At 49.5% G+C, this 17,943-nt stretch overlaps 1 protein-coding gene across 6 annotated transcripts in view; it reads left to right on the top strand.

Annotated features, from left to right (window-relative positions):
• The window catches only part of OVOL2 (ovo like zinc finger 2), a 29,630-nt gene extending 12,528 nt beyond the window's left edge, over positions 1-17,102 (top strand). For all 6 annotated transcript variants that reach the window (XM_058563302.1, XM_058563303.1, XM_058563301.1 and 3 more), the window contains 2 exons: positions 2,622-2,811; positions 16,436-17,102. In XM_058563302.1, the coding sequence (XP_058419285.1) occupies positions 2,697-2,811; positions 16,436-16,749 (429 nt within the window). In that variant the 5' untranslated portion in view covers positions 2,622-2,696 and the 3' untranslated portion in view covers positions 16,750-17,102. The remainder of the gene's footprint in view (positions 1-2,621; positions 2,812-16,435) is intronic.
• The last annotated feature ends 841 nt before the right edge of the window (positions 17,103-17,943 follow it).

Below are 17,943 nucleotides of genomic sequence, written 5' to 3'. Positions count from 1 at the left end.
TGGAATTACCAGGGTCAATTATCTATGTTCTGCTTTGTTAGCCCCTCACTACCTCTCAGATGACCTTTATCCTGTGTAGACTTGGCCTTGAGAAGCTCGAAATACTCGGTTTGCCAAGACTTGGGCCATATTTAGTCTTTTCACACCCCTTCAAGGGAGGCAATGATGAGAATGGGGACTGCTGGACAAGGATTAGACAGTGACCTGTCCTGGCAAAAGGAATAGGAAAGCCTGGGCACAGCTGAATCTCCCTCAGAATGAGTGCCAGGCCCTACCCCCTTTGGGGGTCACAGGGCAGAGGTGGGGTATGAGGTAATTGGGGACCCAGGACGACTACCCAACTGGCTCATCAAACTCAACCCCTGCGGCTGTCCTCCTGTGTCTTCCAACGGCCCCCTCTTGCCCTCTGAATAGAGTTGAGATCCTTTAGGGCCCCCGAGGTAGAGTCCTAAGGGGGACCCTGCTCATCTCTGCCACCACAGCTCTCTTCATTAACTGCTCTCCTGGGGCTCAGGCTAGCCATGAGGAACCACACCCAGTTCCTCCATTTCCCACTGCCATCTCCTGGAATGTTCTTTGCATTCCCCATCTCTTCCTCCTCATCTTTGCCTGCTGGAGGAGTTCACTTCCTCTGCAAGCACCTTCCCTCGTGCTCCACATCTGGGGGAGGTGCCCCTCTGAGGTGCCCATTGTGCCCAGGCTTCCCAGATGTCAGTGGCCTGGTGACTGGTCTGCTCCCCCACTAGACTGGCAGCTTCTTGGGGACAAGCAGTCCTGGTGACTGTACTTCCTCCAGCTCTGTGCACAGGGCCTGTCGCAGACCTGGCACTTGTCGGTGTCAGCTGAGGCTAATCAAGCTCCAAGCAGATGAGAATGGAGTAGTGGAGGAGGCTGAATGGAAAACCCTGTTCTGGGGTCTTGCGCCCTCCTCGAGTCTCTTTGCATCCTGCCACCTGTGAGCCATTGCCCATCAACACTTGCAGACTGCAGTGGCCTGAGCCTGGGCTTGGGGCATGGGGGCAGGAATGTGCACAAGCACTTGCTGACTTCTGCAAGGCATTTAGTTGAGAAAACTAGATGAACTCTGAGAAAACACATGTGTGTAATGAAATCCTCTGGAATGAGATGGAATAAAGTACTGAACTGTGTGAGGGCCACTGCTCTAGCCTCAGGTCTCAAGTGCGGTCCATGGACCGCCACAGTGGTATCTCCTGGGAGCTGGTTAGAACTGCAGCATCTAGACCCCACCAGACTTTTTGAATCAGAACTCGCGTTTAACAACACCCCAGGGGATTCATGTGCACACTGGGGTTTGAGAGGCACTGGTCTGAGGGGTATAGAGAACAGTTGAGCTGGGTCTCATTGGAGGACAGTACCCAGGGTGGATGAGAGGAGGAGGTATTTGAGGGTAGGATGGTGTTGAGCCAGGAAAGGACCAATTCTTCTTGCTAATTATGTTTGTCTGAAAATAAGTTTTTTAGGCTCTTTTCTGAATAGAATTTTGGCAAAGCAATTGGATCAATCTTCTAAAAGATCTGATTTGGTAACTAGGAAACCTTTGAGGAATATATCAGATCTGGTGTTTTTCCATCACATAGTTAGAGATTCTGTTTTCTTCCTTAGAGGTGGCTAATGCAGTTGAAAGAAAACCAGTCCGGGAGTCGAGATCCTGGGATTTGGTTATGGTTTGCTGATAATGAAGCTGTGGGATCCTGACCATCACTTTTCAAAATGATCATTTTATTTGTTCCTGATTTTGTGGGTCAGGAACTAGGGCTCGGCTGGGCTAGGCAGTTCTCTCTGGCAGCATTGGCTGGGGCACACACTCAGCTGGTGGCAGCCGTGGGTTGGGCTGGAAGATCCAGTGAGGCTTTATGCATATCTGGCACCTCAGTGTTCCCCTGTGTGGCCTCTCTCTCCACATGGCTGCTTGAGCTTCCTCACAGCATGGTGGTCTTGGACTTCTTCCTTTTCCCCGAAGAGGGAAAGCTAGTTTCCACTCCCACATGTGGAAGCTGCAAGATCTCTTAAGATGTGGAACTGACACAGGCCTTGCCCAGATCCAAGGGGAGAGGAAATGGTCTTCATCTCTTGATGGATGGAGCAGCATGCAGGCCCAGGAAGGAAGGAACTGATGGTGGCTGTCTTTGGGGACTCTGTATGACAGGCTCCATGACATCATCAGGACCTAGACTCCTCCTTTCTTTCTGCTCTTTCATCCTTAGTACTGGCTTCCACCGCGAAGAGCTGTTGAACTCTAGCCAGCAGGAAGGGGTAAAGGAGGAAGAGGGCACCATCCTTCCCTCTTAGAGAGAGTGTATTTCATCAGCCAGGCAGTCCAATGGCTGTGACGTGTAAAAGGCTGGGAAATAGAGACGTTTAGCTGGGGTGGTGTGCCCAGCTAGAAATCAGAGGTCTGTTCTAAGGAAGAAGGGGAGAATGAATGTAGGAAGGAGCTGCCAGTTGTTTCACCCTCCTCAAAGCCAAAACCTGCTTGGAATTTTTAGGGGGCAGAAGCTCCAGCCAGGCCAAGCCTAGAGACCCAGGGAGGTGGCCTCTTGGAGTAAGCACCCTGGACGTGCCCACCTGCACTGGGTCCTCACGGCCTCTCTCTGTCCCAGTTCACCACAGGCACATGCAGCGACTCGGTGGTTCACAGCTGTGACCTGTGCGGCAAGGGCTTCCGCCTGCAGCGCATGCTCACCCGGCACCTCAAGTGCCACAACCAGGTGAAGAGGCACCTGTGCACCTTCTGCGGCAAGGGCTTCAACGACACCTTTGACCTCAAGAGGCACGTCCGCACGCATACAGGTGAGGAAGAGGGCGTGTGCTTTGCTTTCAATTTTGTCTTTCTGGCCAAGAGTTCTGTTCCTTTTCCACCAAGCAAACAAGTCAGGAGCAGGGAGCCGTGTTGTATCTCTGGAAAGGTCGCCGGATGGGGCATTTGGGCCAGAGTCCTGGCTCTGCCACCTGCCAGCTGTGTCACCTTGGGCCAGGCAAGCCCCCTCTCTTAGCCTGTTTTCGCCCCTGTGAGAGGGGGATAAGGATACACGTTCTCGTGCTGCTCAAGACAAATCTGGCTGGAAGGTCCTGAGAATTGATGCCTGACAGGGCTGCGGGAGATCATGTTCAGCCCTCGGTCCCAGCCGACTGCTAGAATGTGGTTCCTGTGGTCCTACCGGTGGTGATTTGTGCTCCTTTCTTGGAAAGTAAGCCTGTCTCAGAATAGCATCACGTTCCTCTGGAGAGCTCAAAAAGAGAAGAAAATGCTCGGCTCACGTAGTGCTGCTCCAGCCTCCTACTTGAGACTGGCAGGCAAGTGTCTTCCTCCAGTTGGCCCTTCCTCAGTTTCCCTCCTTAGGAAGTGTACATCTGGGTCCTCACCAGCTCATTTCAGAAACTCCTGAGGGTGCCCACTGACTCCTCTCCCAGCCCTTCTGATTGGTTACTGCCTCATTAGTTTCATCTTAGAAACATCTGGCCTCCAAGCTTCTCCTTGAGGCCCACAGTCCACACCTTTGCCAGAGTGATCCCTTGAGGAAAATTCTAAGATGCCCCTGCCCTACTAAAAAATCTCCTCCAACTCTGGGCAGGATGAAATCCAAACTTCCCATCTTGATGGGCTTCATGTGAAGCCACTCACAGTCTGCGTCCCATCTTCACATCCCATCCCATCCCATCCCATTACCTCTCACCCCATTTCATCTCATCTAAACCCATCTCTTCCTAACCATTTGACTCCATCTTGGTTGCCTCCCACTCTGCCGACTGCCTCCTAGAATATACTGTATATCCTTTCCCTGATCCCTGAAGCCAGAGTTTAGGATTTCTCTTGGCATTCTTGTAGGAATGGGAAGATGTCCACTCTTCCCTTCAGCCCATCAGCCCCCACACAGGGCCCTTCTCAGAGCCTCTGTAGTCAGATTTCTTTTTTTTTGTGTGAGGAAGATCAGCCCTGGGCTAACATCTGTGCCCATCTTCCTCCACTTTATATGGGATGCCGCCACAGCATGGCTTGCCAAGTGGTGCGTCGGTGCGCGCCCGGGATCCGAACCGGCAAACCCCAGGCCGCCGCAGCGGAGCGCGTGCACTCAACCGCTTGCGCCACCTGGCCAGCCCCTCAGATTTCTTCTATAGCCGTTATCATGCTTTTTTGTTCTTAGAGTCCTGGCCATGATGCCTCCCTGGCCTGGGAGGCATCCACCTTGGAGAGTGCGCTGGCATACAAAAAGGTTTCTTTTCTTTTTTCCTTTTTAAAAACTTTTTCTGAAGAGAATTTTTCATTTAAATGTAACATACATCCAGAAAAGCACACAAGTCATAACTGCGTAGTTCGATGAATTTAGAAATTCTTACAAAGTGAACACATCCATATAACTAGCACCCAGACGAAGAAGCAGAATATTTCCAGCCCCCAGAAGTCACTGCCCTCTGTTTTATGCCCCTCCCAGTCACTAACTCCTTCCCTCCACGAGGAACCACCATCTCGACTTCTAACAGCATCAATTACTGTTGCCTGGTTTTGAACGTGATAGCAGTGGAATCCTGTAGGGTGTACTCTCTTGGTCTGGCTATAAGCCTTCTGTTTTGGTCCCTAGCACCAGTGAATGAGTAAAAGTCTGACCTGTGTGGCCAGGCTGGCACCTTAGGTTGGAGTGGAGACAATGCTTAGGGGGTGGTGCGATAGGGGAGGGTCCTGTGGGGTGGTGAGGGATCCTGTGGATCGTGGAGGGTCCTAAGGCTCATAGACCACTGACCCAAGGGGCTGGAGGAAATTGGGGACCACATATTCAGTCATTTGTCACTGGTTGTCCTGGAGAGTTTCTCGGCTTTTCCTCTCGATCTGAGGGTGACAGTAAGGGCGTGACCTGTTTCTTCTCCTCCTTGCCTGGTGCTTTCCCCTGGCCTTTAAGACAGAGGGAAGGGGCTCAGGGAGCGTTACTGGCTGTTGGTACCTTCAGTTGGAGTAAACACAGCTGCTGGAGCTGCCTCGTCTGTGACTCAGTTAATTCTCCACTGACGGAGAGGAAATGTTAGGGACTGGCTGCTGCTTAGGGAAGAGTTGGCAAGTTGAGTCAATGGTGTAGTAGTTGAGAACTCTGATCTGAGTTAGCTGACTGTGTAAGCAGTTTATGTGGGAGATGATCCCAGGAGGCGTGGTGAGGGGTGGGGAGGGGAGATAGAGAGGGAAAGAGCCAGTAAGAGTGACTGAATGAGCGGTTTACCCCTGTGGGCAGCTGGGCTCAACCCCGCTGAGGTCCCCACTGAGGTCCCTCTGAAGAAACGTATAGAATGTACCCTAGAATTGCTCCAGGGGTGAGGAAGCTGGGGTATTGCTCTTTCAAATCCCATCTTTCCTTGCTCGGGGGTCTATCCTGGGACCCTCAACTCCTAGGCACCCCCTTTCCCCCCCAGCCCCTTGTAGGCCTATCCTGTTTCCTGGGGAACATTTTCAGGCAGGAGATGCAGGAAGCCACTGGCCTTACAGGAACTCTCTGAGATGACCTGGTGGTGGGCTGAGGGGATTTGGGTGGGGGTTGACAGTGTCTGTCCCAGGGAGGAAGAACGGTTAGCAAGTGAGGGGGTGGCTCATTCAGAGAGTCACACAGCTTCCTCAGATGGCAGCAAGCTATGACTGGTCACTGTTCTTCATGCCGGGCCCACAGCATTTATTCTGTTCTCTTAACAACCCCAAGGAGTCGGTGCTGGTGTTTCCCCCATTTAACAGAGGAGGGCACCAGGCTCTGGGAGGCCAAACAACCATAGGAGTTGGGAACCACGATTGGCTGGTCCTGAAGTTCATGATCTTCTATCTTCTATAGAAGGCCTTTTCTGTCCCCTTTACCTCCCAGTGCCTTCCTCGGGGTTCCCCCCCGAGGCTGGGGCCTCACCAGCCTGCCCCACTTCGGTTTCTAGAAGCCTGCTTGCTCTGCAAGAAGGTGAGATAAAGGTAAACTCGGGCCTGGCACAGACTGTACACTCCAGCTGGGGTTTAGCAGGTTGCAGAGGAGCCTAAGCGTGTGTGTTCAGTGGTGCCAAGATGCTCTCTGCCCACAGAGTGAGCAAGAAAGGGGGTGGCCTGCAGACCCCCAGAGCCCTGGGCTCCTCCATCTCCTGCTTCTCACAGGTCAGACTTATAGTGACTCTTATAGGAGGGGCTGAAAATCACTGAAGTTGGTGAATAAAAATGCCTTCCACCTGACACTTCCCCAGAGGGCTTCATGCTCTCCCACGAGGGAGAGGCGCATACTCAGGAGGCATCCAGGAGTGGGAAGCCTGCAGCTGCACTGGCCACGTGCGCCTGCTGAGCCCCCGAGATGTGGCTGGTCTGATGGAGTCATGTTGTAAGTGTAAAACAGACACGGGGTTTTGAAGACTTAATGCAAAAAAAGAATACAAAATATCTTAATTTTTAATGTTGATTTCACGTTGAAATGGTAATATTTTGAATATATTGGATTAAACAAAATATATCATTAAAATTAATTTCACCTGTTTCTTTTTACTTATTTTAATGAGGCTACAAGACATTTTTAAATTACAAAATGGCTTGCATTTTCATTTCTGTTGGACAGCACTGACTAAGATCATTGAATCTACAGATAACCATTTAAAATTTTTCTAATCATAATTTTAACTCTTAAAGTGATCAACACGGGGGCCAGCCCCGTGGCTTAGCAGTTAAGTGTGCACTCTCCGCTACTGGCGGCCCGGGTTTGGATCCCAGGTGCACACCGACCCACCGCTTCTCCCGCCATGCTGAGGCCACGTCCCACATACAGCAACTAGCAGGGTGTGCAACTATGACACACAACTATCTACTGGGGTTTTGGGGAAAAAAAAAGGAGGATTGGCAATCGATGTTAGCTCAGAGCCGGTCTTCCTCAGCAAAAAGAGGAGGATTAGCATGGATGTTAGCTCAGGGCTGATCTTCCTCACAAAAAAAAAAAAAAGTGATCAACACGGGCCAGCCCCGTGGCCTGGTGGTTAAGTTCGGTGCACTCTGCTTCAGCAGCCCAGGGTTGGATCCCAGGCACGGACCTACACCACTCATCAGCGGCCAAGCTGTGGCGGTGACCCACATACAAAATAGAGGAAGACTGGCACAGATGTTAGCTCAGGGCCAATCTTCCTCACCAAAAAAAAAAGTGATCAACAGATAGAATTATGGAAATGTCTTGAGCCTGTTTTCCCTGCCCTGGTTTATTTTCTGATGGAGATGTGCCTCCAGGTATTCATGGACCAGAAAGAGGAGGCCAGGGCTTACTGACAGATTAGCTGGTAGCAAACTGAAGAAGGAGCCCCAGCTCTGGGGATGCTGCCAGGAGCCTCAGAAATAGGCCGGGCCTCCTGCTGTGAGAGGCCCCGCCCCCACCATCTCTTGAGCTCTGTACAAAAGGGCTAATAGGCAAAAAGAGCACAAATCTGGAGTTCTCAGGCTTTTTTTGAGTTCTTGTGAACAACTTCACTGGCTCCAAAAAATCTCACTAGAATTCTACGAATTCAGTCTTGCCTTTGATCGAGACAGGAATGTTGGATTTTTGCTATTGACTATTACAAGTAAATGTTGTATTTAGACCAGAAGCAAAGATATGACACTGTTCACACAAATACAGAAGACCAGTTGAGTGAAGGTATGTTTGCTTACAGTCCGATTAGACCAGGCCATGACCAATTTAAAGACTTATCTGGGATCTCAGGACCCTTTCTCTGAGAATTGTAGCCACAGTATTGATGAGGTGGGCAAAGAGTGGGAGAGAGAATCGGGATTAACCCCCCCTCCCCCATATCTCCTCCTGTCCCTGCAACTACTGAGAGAACAGGGCGTCTAAGGAAAGACTCAAAACACAAAGGAACATCTTGGAAAAGATCCAGGGAAACCAGAGCCTAAAAACTTCTTACCTTAATATCCACGCAGATGAAAGACAGGATTAAGATGTCTCCTTTGGATATGACTTCACCAAGAAAAGAGTAAATCAGAGTGTGTGTTTGAGATGGGGAAAGAGAATGTTAGTGAAATAACATCTGATTCAAGATCGAAAGAGAGAAACTGGTGCAGAAAAAACTCCCTAACACTTTGTGAAAATACAGCAGCAAATGAGGTGCTATTTTCAACCCAAATTGTCTTAGGTCGGGTTCCCTAGAAGTAGATTCTGAGATGGCGATTCTTATAAAATGATTTACTGAGGGAGGGCTCTCAAGAGAAACCTGGGGGGCCGCCCCGTGGCATAGCGGTTAAGTGCGCGTGCTCTGCTGTGGCGGCCGGGGGTTCGGATCCTGGGCGCGCACTGACGCACTGCTTGTCAGGCCATGCTGTGGCGGCGTCCCGTATAAAGTAGAGGAAGATGGGCATAGATGTCAGCCCAGGGCCAGTCTTCCTCAGCAAAAAGAGGAGGATTGGCATGGATGTTAGCTCAGGGCTAATCTTCCTCACAGAAAAAAAAAAGAGAGAGAGAGAGAGAAACCTGGAAGGGAGGCGGGGAGCCTGACAGGGTAGAGGAAGGAGCTGAGCAGGGATGTGGTCTGAGCTGGAGTCTGGCCCCAGCCTGATCCCACAGGGGCTTTGGAGTGTGAATGGCACCACAGGCTTCTTCTGTCTACAGGCAAATGGGGGACATTTCTATGCCCATGTCAATCAGACATTGGCTGAGGGCTGCCTCTCCTGGGCAGGGAGGTCAATTGCCCGGTGCCTGTTCCTTGGAGATGGGGACAGCCAGGAGCTGTTAGCTGCCAACGCACATGACAGCTGGGGAATGAAGCTCTGGCCTAGAATACGGGACCTGGATGAGGGACCAACAGCATCCACCACACACATAATAGAGGGAATTGCTCTATTGAAGTGGAGTTGACTGAATCACCGAGGCCAACGTGGGAGGTTATGGCTGTTGACCCACCTCAGGTCAAAATAGAGAGGTGGGGCCACAAGCTTTAAAGAAACAAATGCATATTCAGTTCACAGCCCGTGACAAACATCATGGGCCTGTTTTTAGAGAACATTCTTTAGGATTTGTTTAAGTGTTTGGGTTGACCAGCTGGGATGCACCCTAAAAATGGCCATCCATGGAAGGAAATGATTTGCTTTTGATGAGGGGGGCTCTGTATTTTAGAGTAAAAAATAATAAGCAGCATTTGCATGAGCCGGACTCAACAGCACCGAGTGTCTGCACCCTCGCCACTCATGGGCCTGCAGCACCAGCGGCACCCGGGAGCATGTTGGAAATGCAGAATCGCATTTATTGGGGGCTGCAGTCTGTCGGGTGTGGTCTGGGCATTGTTTACCCGTGTGATCAGATGTGCCAGGCTCATCAGACAAGTGCGGCATTTATTAAAAGTATTTTATTTTTCTCATTTGTAAAATGACTCCTTATTCTGTAAAAGACTTTAAGCCAATGTAAAACCTATAGAGAAGAAAGTGTAAGCCACTATAAACAGCTGAAAAGGGCACACACGTCTGTAGGTCCCCAGTCTTTGTGGGAAAGTGCCAGGGGTTATAACCCATATTGATTATAACTTTACGACTCTGACTAGAATAAAAGAGTCAGTTCAAGGTGCCTGCCAGTCCTGTGGAAGCTTCTGAGTTCCACAGAGAGAAACTGAGGAATTCAGATTCGTGGTCAGGGAAGTGGGGAGGGGGCACTGGCCAAAGCTGCAGTATCTGCCCCGCCCCCAGGACGCCCTCTGGCCCTCTGGCTTATCTTCCATCAGGGACACATTGAGAGGGACGAGAAGGCAAACAAATCCCATCTTGATTGAAGAAGAGGAAACAATGGTGTCTTTGTTTGGAGCCTAAAAGGAATGGTTGACTGGATTGGGAAAAATGCAGATTGGGAGAAATTTGGAGAGGGACAGGTGAGGGAAGAGAATAAAGGCACCTCCACCCTGTCAAGTTGATGCTGTCTTGCCTAGTTCTCTCATCAAACTGTCTCTCTTCTCTTTATTTTGACTTACTTTTTAGCTAAAAAAGTAATATGAAAGGGAAAAATGAAAGAAAGGAAAAGAAAGTGAGCCTCCCTCCCCATGCCAGGCCCCCGTTCCACTCCTGGAAGCCAACGACCATTTAAATTTTTTTTTCCCAAAAGTCTTTAATACACATTGCTTTTTTCACGTATTATGTATCTTGGAGATTGTTTCCTATTTGCACAGGTAGACACCCCTCACTTTCTAACATTTATTAGAGTATTTCTTAATATGAGATAATGACATAATTTCAAATAGGGAGGCATCATCATTTTCCTTTGCCTCAATTGATGACACTCATTTCTATTTTCAGGGTGTTTTTTCTTTTCTAAAAAATTTCATGGGGGGCCAGCTGGGCAGCGCAAGCAGTTAAGTGCGCGCGCTCCGCTTTGGTGGCCTGGGGTTCGCCGGCCAGATCCCGGGCACGCACCAACGCACTGCTTGTCAAGCCATGCAGAGGTGGTGTCCCATATAAAGTGGAGGAGGGTGGGCACGGATGTTAGCCCAGGGCCAATCTTCCTCAGTCAAAAAAAAAGAGGAGGATTGGCAAATGTTAGCTCAGGGCTGGTCTTCCTCACCAAAAAAAAAATGTCAGGGGCCAGCCTGGTGGCATAGCGGTTAAGTTCTTGCGCTCTGCTTCAGCAGCCCGGGGTTTGCCGGTTTGGATCCTGGGCCCTGACCTATGCACCGCTCATCAAGCCGTGCTCAGGCAGCATCCCACATAGAGCAACTAGAAGAATGTGCAACTGTGACATACAACTATCTACTGGGGCTTTGGGGAGAAAAAAGGAAAAAAAAGAGGAAGATTGGCAACAGATGTTAGCTCAGGGCCAATCTTCCTCAAAAAATATATATATTAAAAAAAATTTCAGACATGAATATTCTTGTGTATCCTTTGCCTACCTGTGTGAGGCTTTCTGTAGATAATCCCCCTGAAGTGAGCCAGAGGGTAGACACATTACTATTTTTTATGGGCATTGCCACATTGCCTTCGGAGGAGGTTGCCCTAAATATCCACTCCCACAAGGAGGCCTGTAAAAAGCTTCTTGCTGAAGTTCATGTTTGGATAAAGTTCAATAAAGGAGCACTTAGCGACAGAAAGAAATGCAGGTAGAAAGCGCCAATAAAGAAGAATTTTCTTGGGGAGGTATGATATGAAGCTTGATTTGGGTAGTAGGAATAGAAAATTGAAAAGAACAAACCCTTTTTGATAACCCAACACACCATACTTTTTGGACCAGGTGTCACAGGCTTAGGGCACAACGTTCAGAAGGTAGACAGTGAGGAGGTCTCTTCTGTCCTCTCTCCACCAGCCACTTAGTGATCACATTTGTAAAAATTATCCCTTTTTCATTGTGAAATAAATAATACATCCAAAAGCGCATACAAGTACAAAAAGTGTACATAGAGGCACAGTTTAAAGACAAAATAGTAAATACTCACGTTCCCACCAGCTAGCTTAGGAATGGAGCATCTCTGCGCTCTGTTGGGCTGGATTGAAGCTCTTGGAGCTGTATCCCACTGAGTACTCATTATGTGTTGGGCCCTTTGCATGCGACGTCTCAGTTAATCCTCAGCAGCCTTACGTGGGGGTATGAATGTTATCCCCATTTTACAGATGAGGAACCTGAGGCGGGAGGGGTTCAGCAGTCTGACCATGAACTCAGTTAATGAGTGGCAGATGTGTGAAACCTGGGTTTTCAGTGGCCTTGGACTCTGTTATTGTGTCAGTGTCAGTAGGTTAATGATGTCTGTGCAGGGATGGTGTTTTTGGTTTCAGTATCGCACTCCACAGACGGACAAGACTGGCCTTTGCCTGAGGCCCCAGTGTCGGGGAGGCCTTGGTATGAGTCTCCCTTGTCTAGGACCCCTCTCTGGCCACCTTCATCCCCCGAGTGCATGGGGGTTCGGGGACTCCAGGAGGGAGGGGCTTGTTTCCAAGCCCAAAAAGTCACCAAGAGGCTGCTGCGTGACTATGCTGCCTGCACTGATAGGTGAGGGATGAATGTGGTGTTTACAGAGCTAGGAGAGCAGGTTCAGGTTTGCAAAAGTCAGAATTGCCGTAACTAGGCTTTCAAGGCCTGCTGTCTGTCTCCTTTGCATCTCTGTGTCTGCGAGTCAGCCATCCTCCAAGTCCCATCCCTCCCTGGGGGAAAAAAACACACGCCCGGTCATCCCCATTCTGTCCGTCGTCCATATGATGCAGGCTCTGAAATTCTAGCCTTGCTGTCCGGGCCTTGCTGGGTTCTCTGCCCATAGAAGATGCCCAGCTGACCTGCTGAATGAAGAGAGGAAGGAGAGGTGGCCCTGTGCACACTGGACTGGGTCCTGGCACCCTCGGCCCTCCCAGGGGCAGGGATCAGGCAAAGCAGCGCAGCCACTTCCAGATCATCTTTTCAGGTCACTTTTGGGGGAGGGGACCTCCCTGAGGAGGACTGGAAGCATCCACTTCCGGGTATCCAGGAGTTTGCTGCGTGCAGGTTAAATCCTGGTGTAAGTGCTGGTTTCCCCACAGGTGTAGTTTGGATGTTTTAAAAACAGTAGCAGGCTGGGGCCGGCCTGGTGGCACAGCGGTTAAATGCACGCACTCTGCTGCAGTGGCCCGGGGTTCGCCAGTTCGGATCCTGGCGTGCACCAACGCACTGCTTGTCAAGCCATGCTGTGGCGGTGTCCCATATAAAGTGGAGGAAGACGGGCATGGATGTTAGCCCAGGGTCAGTCTTCCTCAGCAAAAAAAGGAGGATTGGCAGATGTTAGCACAGGGCTGATCTCCTCACAAAAAAAAATAAATTAAATAAATAAATAATAAAAACAGTAGCAGGCTATTTCCATTAACTATTAAAAGGAGCAACAGGTCTCTTGGGTGAATTTCTGCTTTGATGAGCCATGGGTTTGAAGTCAGGTGTGTTGCTTGATCTGCCAGAGGTGAGGGGAGCCAGCCGCTGCACGGGCCCAGGAGGCCTGGTAAAACACAAAGCCCTCGGTGGTGCACACAGAACACCTAAAGTGGGCATGTTCGTTCATTTTGTAGGAAACTAGCCCCAAGATGTGACCTCTCTCCCCAGGCCAGTAGGGTTCATTCATTTATTCATTTCAAAATTATTTACTGAGTACTTATTATGTACCAAGTTCTGAGGATTATAGAGGAGTTTCTTAACTTTTGGCAGTTTTTCTAGAATGTGTGGAATGTAACATAGACCCACGTTCTGCTTGAGTAGGCTGGAGTAACATCTCCCCAAAACACTGACCCAGCACAATTTCTTCCCCCTGAGTGTTACAGGAGATGGTGTGTGCTCTGAATGTGGACTGGGAGAAAAAAATAAGAGCGACTTGATTTGTTCAGGCAGTTGGATGGGGGAGAGGGGAATTTTTTTTCCACTTTGACTTCCTTTATCTTCTGTGTACTTAAAAAAACTTCATGAACAGAGTGGCTCTCTCGGCCCCCCTCCATGAGCCACCGTTAAGGAACTGGGGACATTTAACCTTGAAGAGAAGACATGGCTGCTTTCAGAAACCTGGGGTGCCGTCCTTACTCTTAATTTGGCGTTGCTGTAGACCTCTGACTCTCAAAGAGGTCCTGGTATTAGCAGCCTCAGCATCACCTGGGAACTTGTTAGAAATGCAGAGTCTCAGCCCCGCCCCAGAACCAGAACTGCCAGGGGTGGGGCCAGAAATCTGCGTGTTTTTTTTTTTGTTTTTTTTTTATAATTTTATTTATTTATTTACTTTTTCCCCCAAAGCCACAGTAGATAGTTGTATGTCATAGCTGCACATCCTTCTAGTTGCTGTATGTAGGACGCGGCCTCAGCATGACTGGAGAAGCAGCGTGCCGGTGCGCACCCGGATCCCAACCCGGGCCGCCAGCAGCTGAGCGCGCGCACTTAACTGCTAAGCCACGGGGTCGGCCCCAGAAATCTGTGTTTTGACAAGCCCCCTTTACTGCTGCTTCTGCTTTTGATCAGCAGGTCTGGGGTGGGGCCTGAGACTCTGCATTTATGACAAGCTCCCAGTGATGCGATTTGACCGTTGGTCCATGGACCACTCCTTAGTGCCAGGTTGTACAGGGCAGCATGATGGGATGGGAGGGTGTGGGCTGGAGCGGTGCTTCCTCAATCTCTGGTTTTTGAAAGATGGGATTTGGGTACAGCTGTTAAGAAGGAATGAAATCGAGCTGTAAGAACCAGTCTGGAAAAATCCCCAGGGATATTGTTAAGCTCAGAGAGTAGATTTTGAAAATGTCTTTGGGTAAGTTTGCTTCCATTAAAGCCAGGATAGTAAAATGATAGTAAATTCTATTTTTGTATAAATAAAATATTTAAACATTTTCAAATGTGAGTTTTAATACACCTACTTTTCAATTTTTCAATATTTTTCAACAACTAGAACACTCTGGGGAAAGAAATAACCATTAAAAAAATACATGAAAATATCTACACAAGGGCACACGTTTTTCCTTTCACCTCAGCCTCCCGTATGGCTCAACATGGCACTGTCAGTCCTGTTCTTATTTAAAATTTTGATAACTTGTTCATCGTGGATTTTTTTTTTGTATATATTTCCATTTTAAAAATATTGTTTTTCTTGATTGATGAGTTTTTGGCATACCCTTAAATTTTGTGCCTGAGGCTTTGGGGATTCCTCCAGGCTGTGGCTCTCCCGGCCTCTGGGCTCTGAGATGGTCTGACTGTGATGGCAGCTCCTCTGCTCCACGTACCCCGGCATGGCACCCCCTCTCTCGGGCTTGCTTCCGTGCTTGCGTTATAGCCGGGATCCCCTCCTTTAGAGCTTAGTCAGACCGACCTCACATCTCTTTATTGACATTCCGGCCTCACACAGTCAAGGTGAGTTCTGATGGTGGAAATAGGCATGACTGTGCTTTGATAAGGCTGAGCTCCCTGGTATATATGGCATATATGACCTCTCCATCCAGAAGGCCAGCCCCACTACTATTAGCCCAGTTCTAAAGCCAGCTCGAGATCTAGTTTGGATGGGCTTTCGTAATGGTAACAGATGCCGTCAATGTCTTGCCCACGCCCCCGGCCCCTGCCATTTCTGGGCACACCCGTCCACGGTGCACCTGCAGCCCTGCTTGAGGGTGTTCTTGCTGGAGCCCACTCTACCTACGAGAGGCGGGCCAGAAGTGCCGGGGAGGAAGAATCAGTGCCACCCAGGGGCGGCCTCACAGTGCTACGGGAGCGAGTGGGTAAAGACCCCAGCTCCCAAGCGGCAGGGTGACTCGGAGGTGAGTGTTCTCCACTGCCCTCCACTGTGCCCAGTGGAATTGGACTCTGGTTGCCCACCACAGTGACTGACTGCTGACACCACCTCGTAGGGGCGCCTTCCCATCCCTGTCTCACTTCTTCACTCCCCTACAGGGGCTTCCTGGGGTTGCCTCCCAAATAACTCCTTGTACTGGAATCTTTGTCGCAGGGTCTGTTTGCAGGAAAACCCAAACTAAAATAAAAACAAGGTTTACTTTGCCCACTATAAAATCAAAACATTAAGACATACAAGTGGGAAGAATAAAACTCTTCCTCCCAAAACCAGGTGGTGTTTTTGGCTGTTTTGCATCCATTTTTGTTATGTTTGTTCGCATGGAGACTGTGAACCTTTGTGGACAATTTTGTCTCCTCCCTTAATCATTTTCCTCAATTTGAACCCTTGGTCATGATGATTTTTTTTTCCCTATTTCCCCCACCCCTCAGCCCCTGGCAACCATTTCTCTACTCTGTGTCTGTGACCTTGACTTTTCCACATATAAGTGATCCCATGCAGTGTTTGTCTTTCTGTGTCTGATTTATTTCACTTAGCATAATGCCCTCAGGGTCCATCCATATTATTGCAAATGGCAGGATTTCCTTCTTTCTCGTGGCTGAATAATATTCCATTGTCTATGTATACATATCACATCTTTTTTGTCCCTTCATTCGTTGATGGACACACGTTGTTTCCGTGTCTTGGCTATTGTGAATAATACTGCAATAAACATGGGGGTGCAGATATCTCTTTGGTATCCTGTTTTCATTTCCTTTGGATATACACCCAGAAGTGGGATTGCTGGATCATGTGGCAGTCCCATTTTTAATTTTTTGAGAAATCTCCATACTGGTTTCCATAGTGGCTGCACCAATTTACGTTTCCACCAACAGTGCACAAGGGTTCCTTTTTCTCCACATCCTCGCTGACGTTTGTTATGTCTTGTCTTTTTGATGACAGCCATTCTAACAGGTGTGAGGTGATAGCTCATTGCAGCTGTGACTTGCATTTTCCTGATGATTAGTGGTGTTGAGCACCTTTTCATGTACCTGTTGGCCATCAGGTCATCTTCTTTGGAAAAATGTCTATTCAGTTCCTCTGCCCGTTTTTGGATCGGGTTGTTTGTTTTTTTGCTATTGGGTTGTGCATGATGATTTTTAATGGCTTCACAGTTGGGCGGCTCTGGTGTGGCCTCTGATGTGTCTGCCTCTCGCCCTTGCAGGCATTCGCCCCTACAAATGTGACGTCTGCAACAAGGCCTTCACCCAGCGCTGCTCCTTGGAGTCCCACCTGAAGAAAATCCATGGAGTGCAGCAGCAGTACGCCTATAAGCAACGCCGGGACAAGCTGTACGTCTGCGAGGACTGCGGCTACACGGGCCCCACCCAGGAGGACCTGTACCTGCACGTGAACAGCGCCCACCCGGGCAGCACGTTTCTCAAAAAGACATCCAAAAAATTGGCAGCCCTTTTGCAAAACAAGCTAACATCCACACTGCAGGGGAATGCCAACCTGAGCGAGGAGGAGGAGAAGTGAGGAGGGGGCGGGGAGAGACGCCAACGTTGCCACGTTTACACGGATTTTTGGTTTTGAGGGTCCCCCACCCCCCTGGCTCTTTCTAATTACAAGTGTTCAGTTCGTCTCTCTGATCTTTTGGAGCCTCAGTAGGGGAATCTGTTCCAACGTTGTCAATTATAACAGTGGCGTCAGGCCCCCCCGTAGCCGTGTGCTATTGAACACAGTCACAGGAAGGAAAGTTTGTGGATGGCCATGATTACCATGTGGGGTTTTTTTTTTTTAGGATTTTCACACATGGAGACAGAGGTGTTCTTAGAGAGACTATCATTTTATGGTGCCTTGAAATAAAAGTACTTCCACTTGAAACGCTACTCAAGCAAGGAAAATGAATTTTGTTATTCTGAAAGAGTTTACAGGAATTATTTTAATAAATGAAATGTCCTCATGAAACTTTGCTTATGAAAACAAAACAGGAGAGCACTGAGCTATCTATCTCTCTGGTTAGAGCTTATTGTGTGACATTTGACTTGGGGTTATTTGGGGGTTGATTATGTGTATCGATGGGTGGGTTTGAAGAAGCAGGGTTTGAGCGTTGGTAGGAGAACAGAAGGCTGATGAAAAGATGGCACTGAACGACCCACTCCGCAGCTGCTGGGCAGGGACGCCGCGGTTGACGCAGCAGGTGACTCACAAATGCTGTGGTTGCTTTTTGTGGCCATGGGGTTACTGTCGAGATGCCTCCGGCTTTCTGGGCCTAGGCTGGCAGAAGGCACTGCTCCCCTTCCTTGAGGCTGGCACTGGGGACGACATGCTGGAGCGTGAGGAATGCTCATTGGTGCACACAGTGCCCTGGCGGGAGGGACAGCAGTGTCAGCAGTCTCCTTCAGGGCACAAGACTGCTGAGCTCAGTGACCTTTGGCCACCTGCATCTCCTCACCCAGGAGGTTAACAATAAAGCCAACTTGAGACCAAGATAGGGCAAAAGAGAGGCAGCAGGCCGTGGGAGAGGGGGTGGTGAGGTGGTTTCCAGGGTCCTTCCAGGATGGACTCAGGGAACCATGGTGCCGGGAGGGAGGGTTTCCCCGGTCCCGTGAGCTGCTCCCTGAACTGAGTGAAGTGCTGATCGCTGTACCACGTTGTCCCTTTGCTGCCTGCCCCTTGTCCCCTGGGCACTGCCTGGGCTGCATGCCTCAGGTTCATCTCCACCCTGGA

Source organism: Diceros bicornis, chromosome 19 (genome assembly GCF_020826845.1).
Source record: "Diceros bicornis minor isolate mBicDic1 chromosome 19, mDicBic1.mat.cur, whole genome shotgun sequence".
Taxonomy (NCBI): Eukaryota; Metazoa; Chordata; class Mammalia; order Perissodactyla; family Rhinocerotidae; genus Diceros; species Diceros bicornis.
Note: the sequence above shows the minus strand (reverse complement) of the source record. Positions and strands in the feature narration are given on the sequence as shown.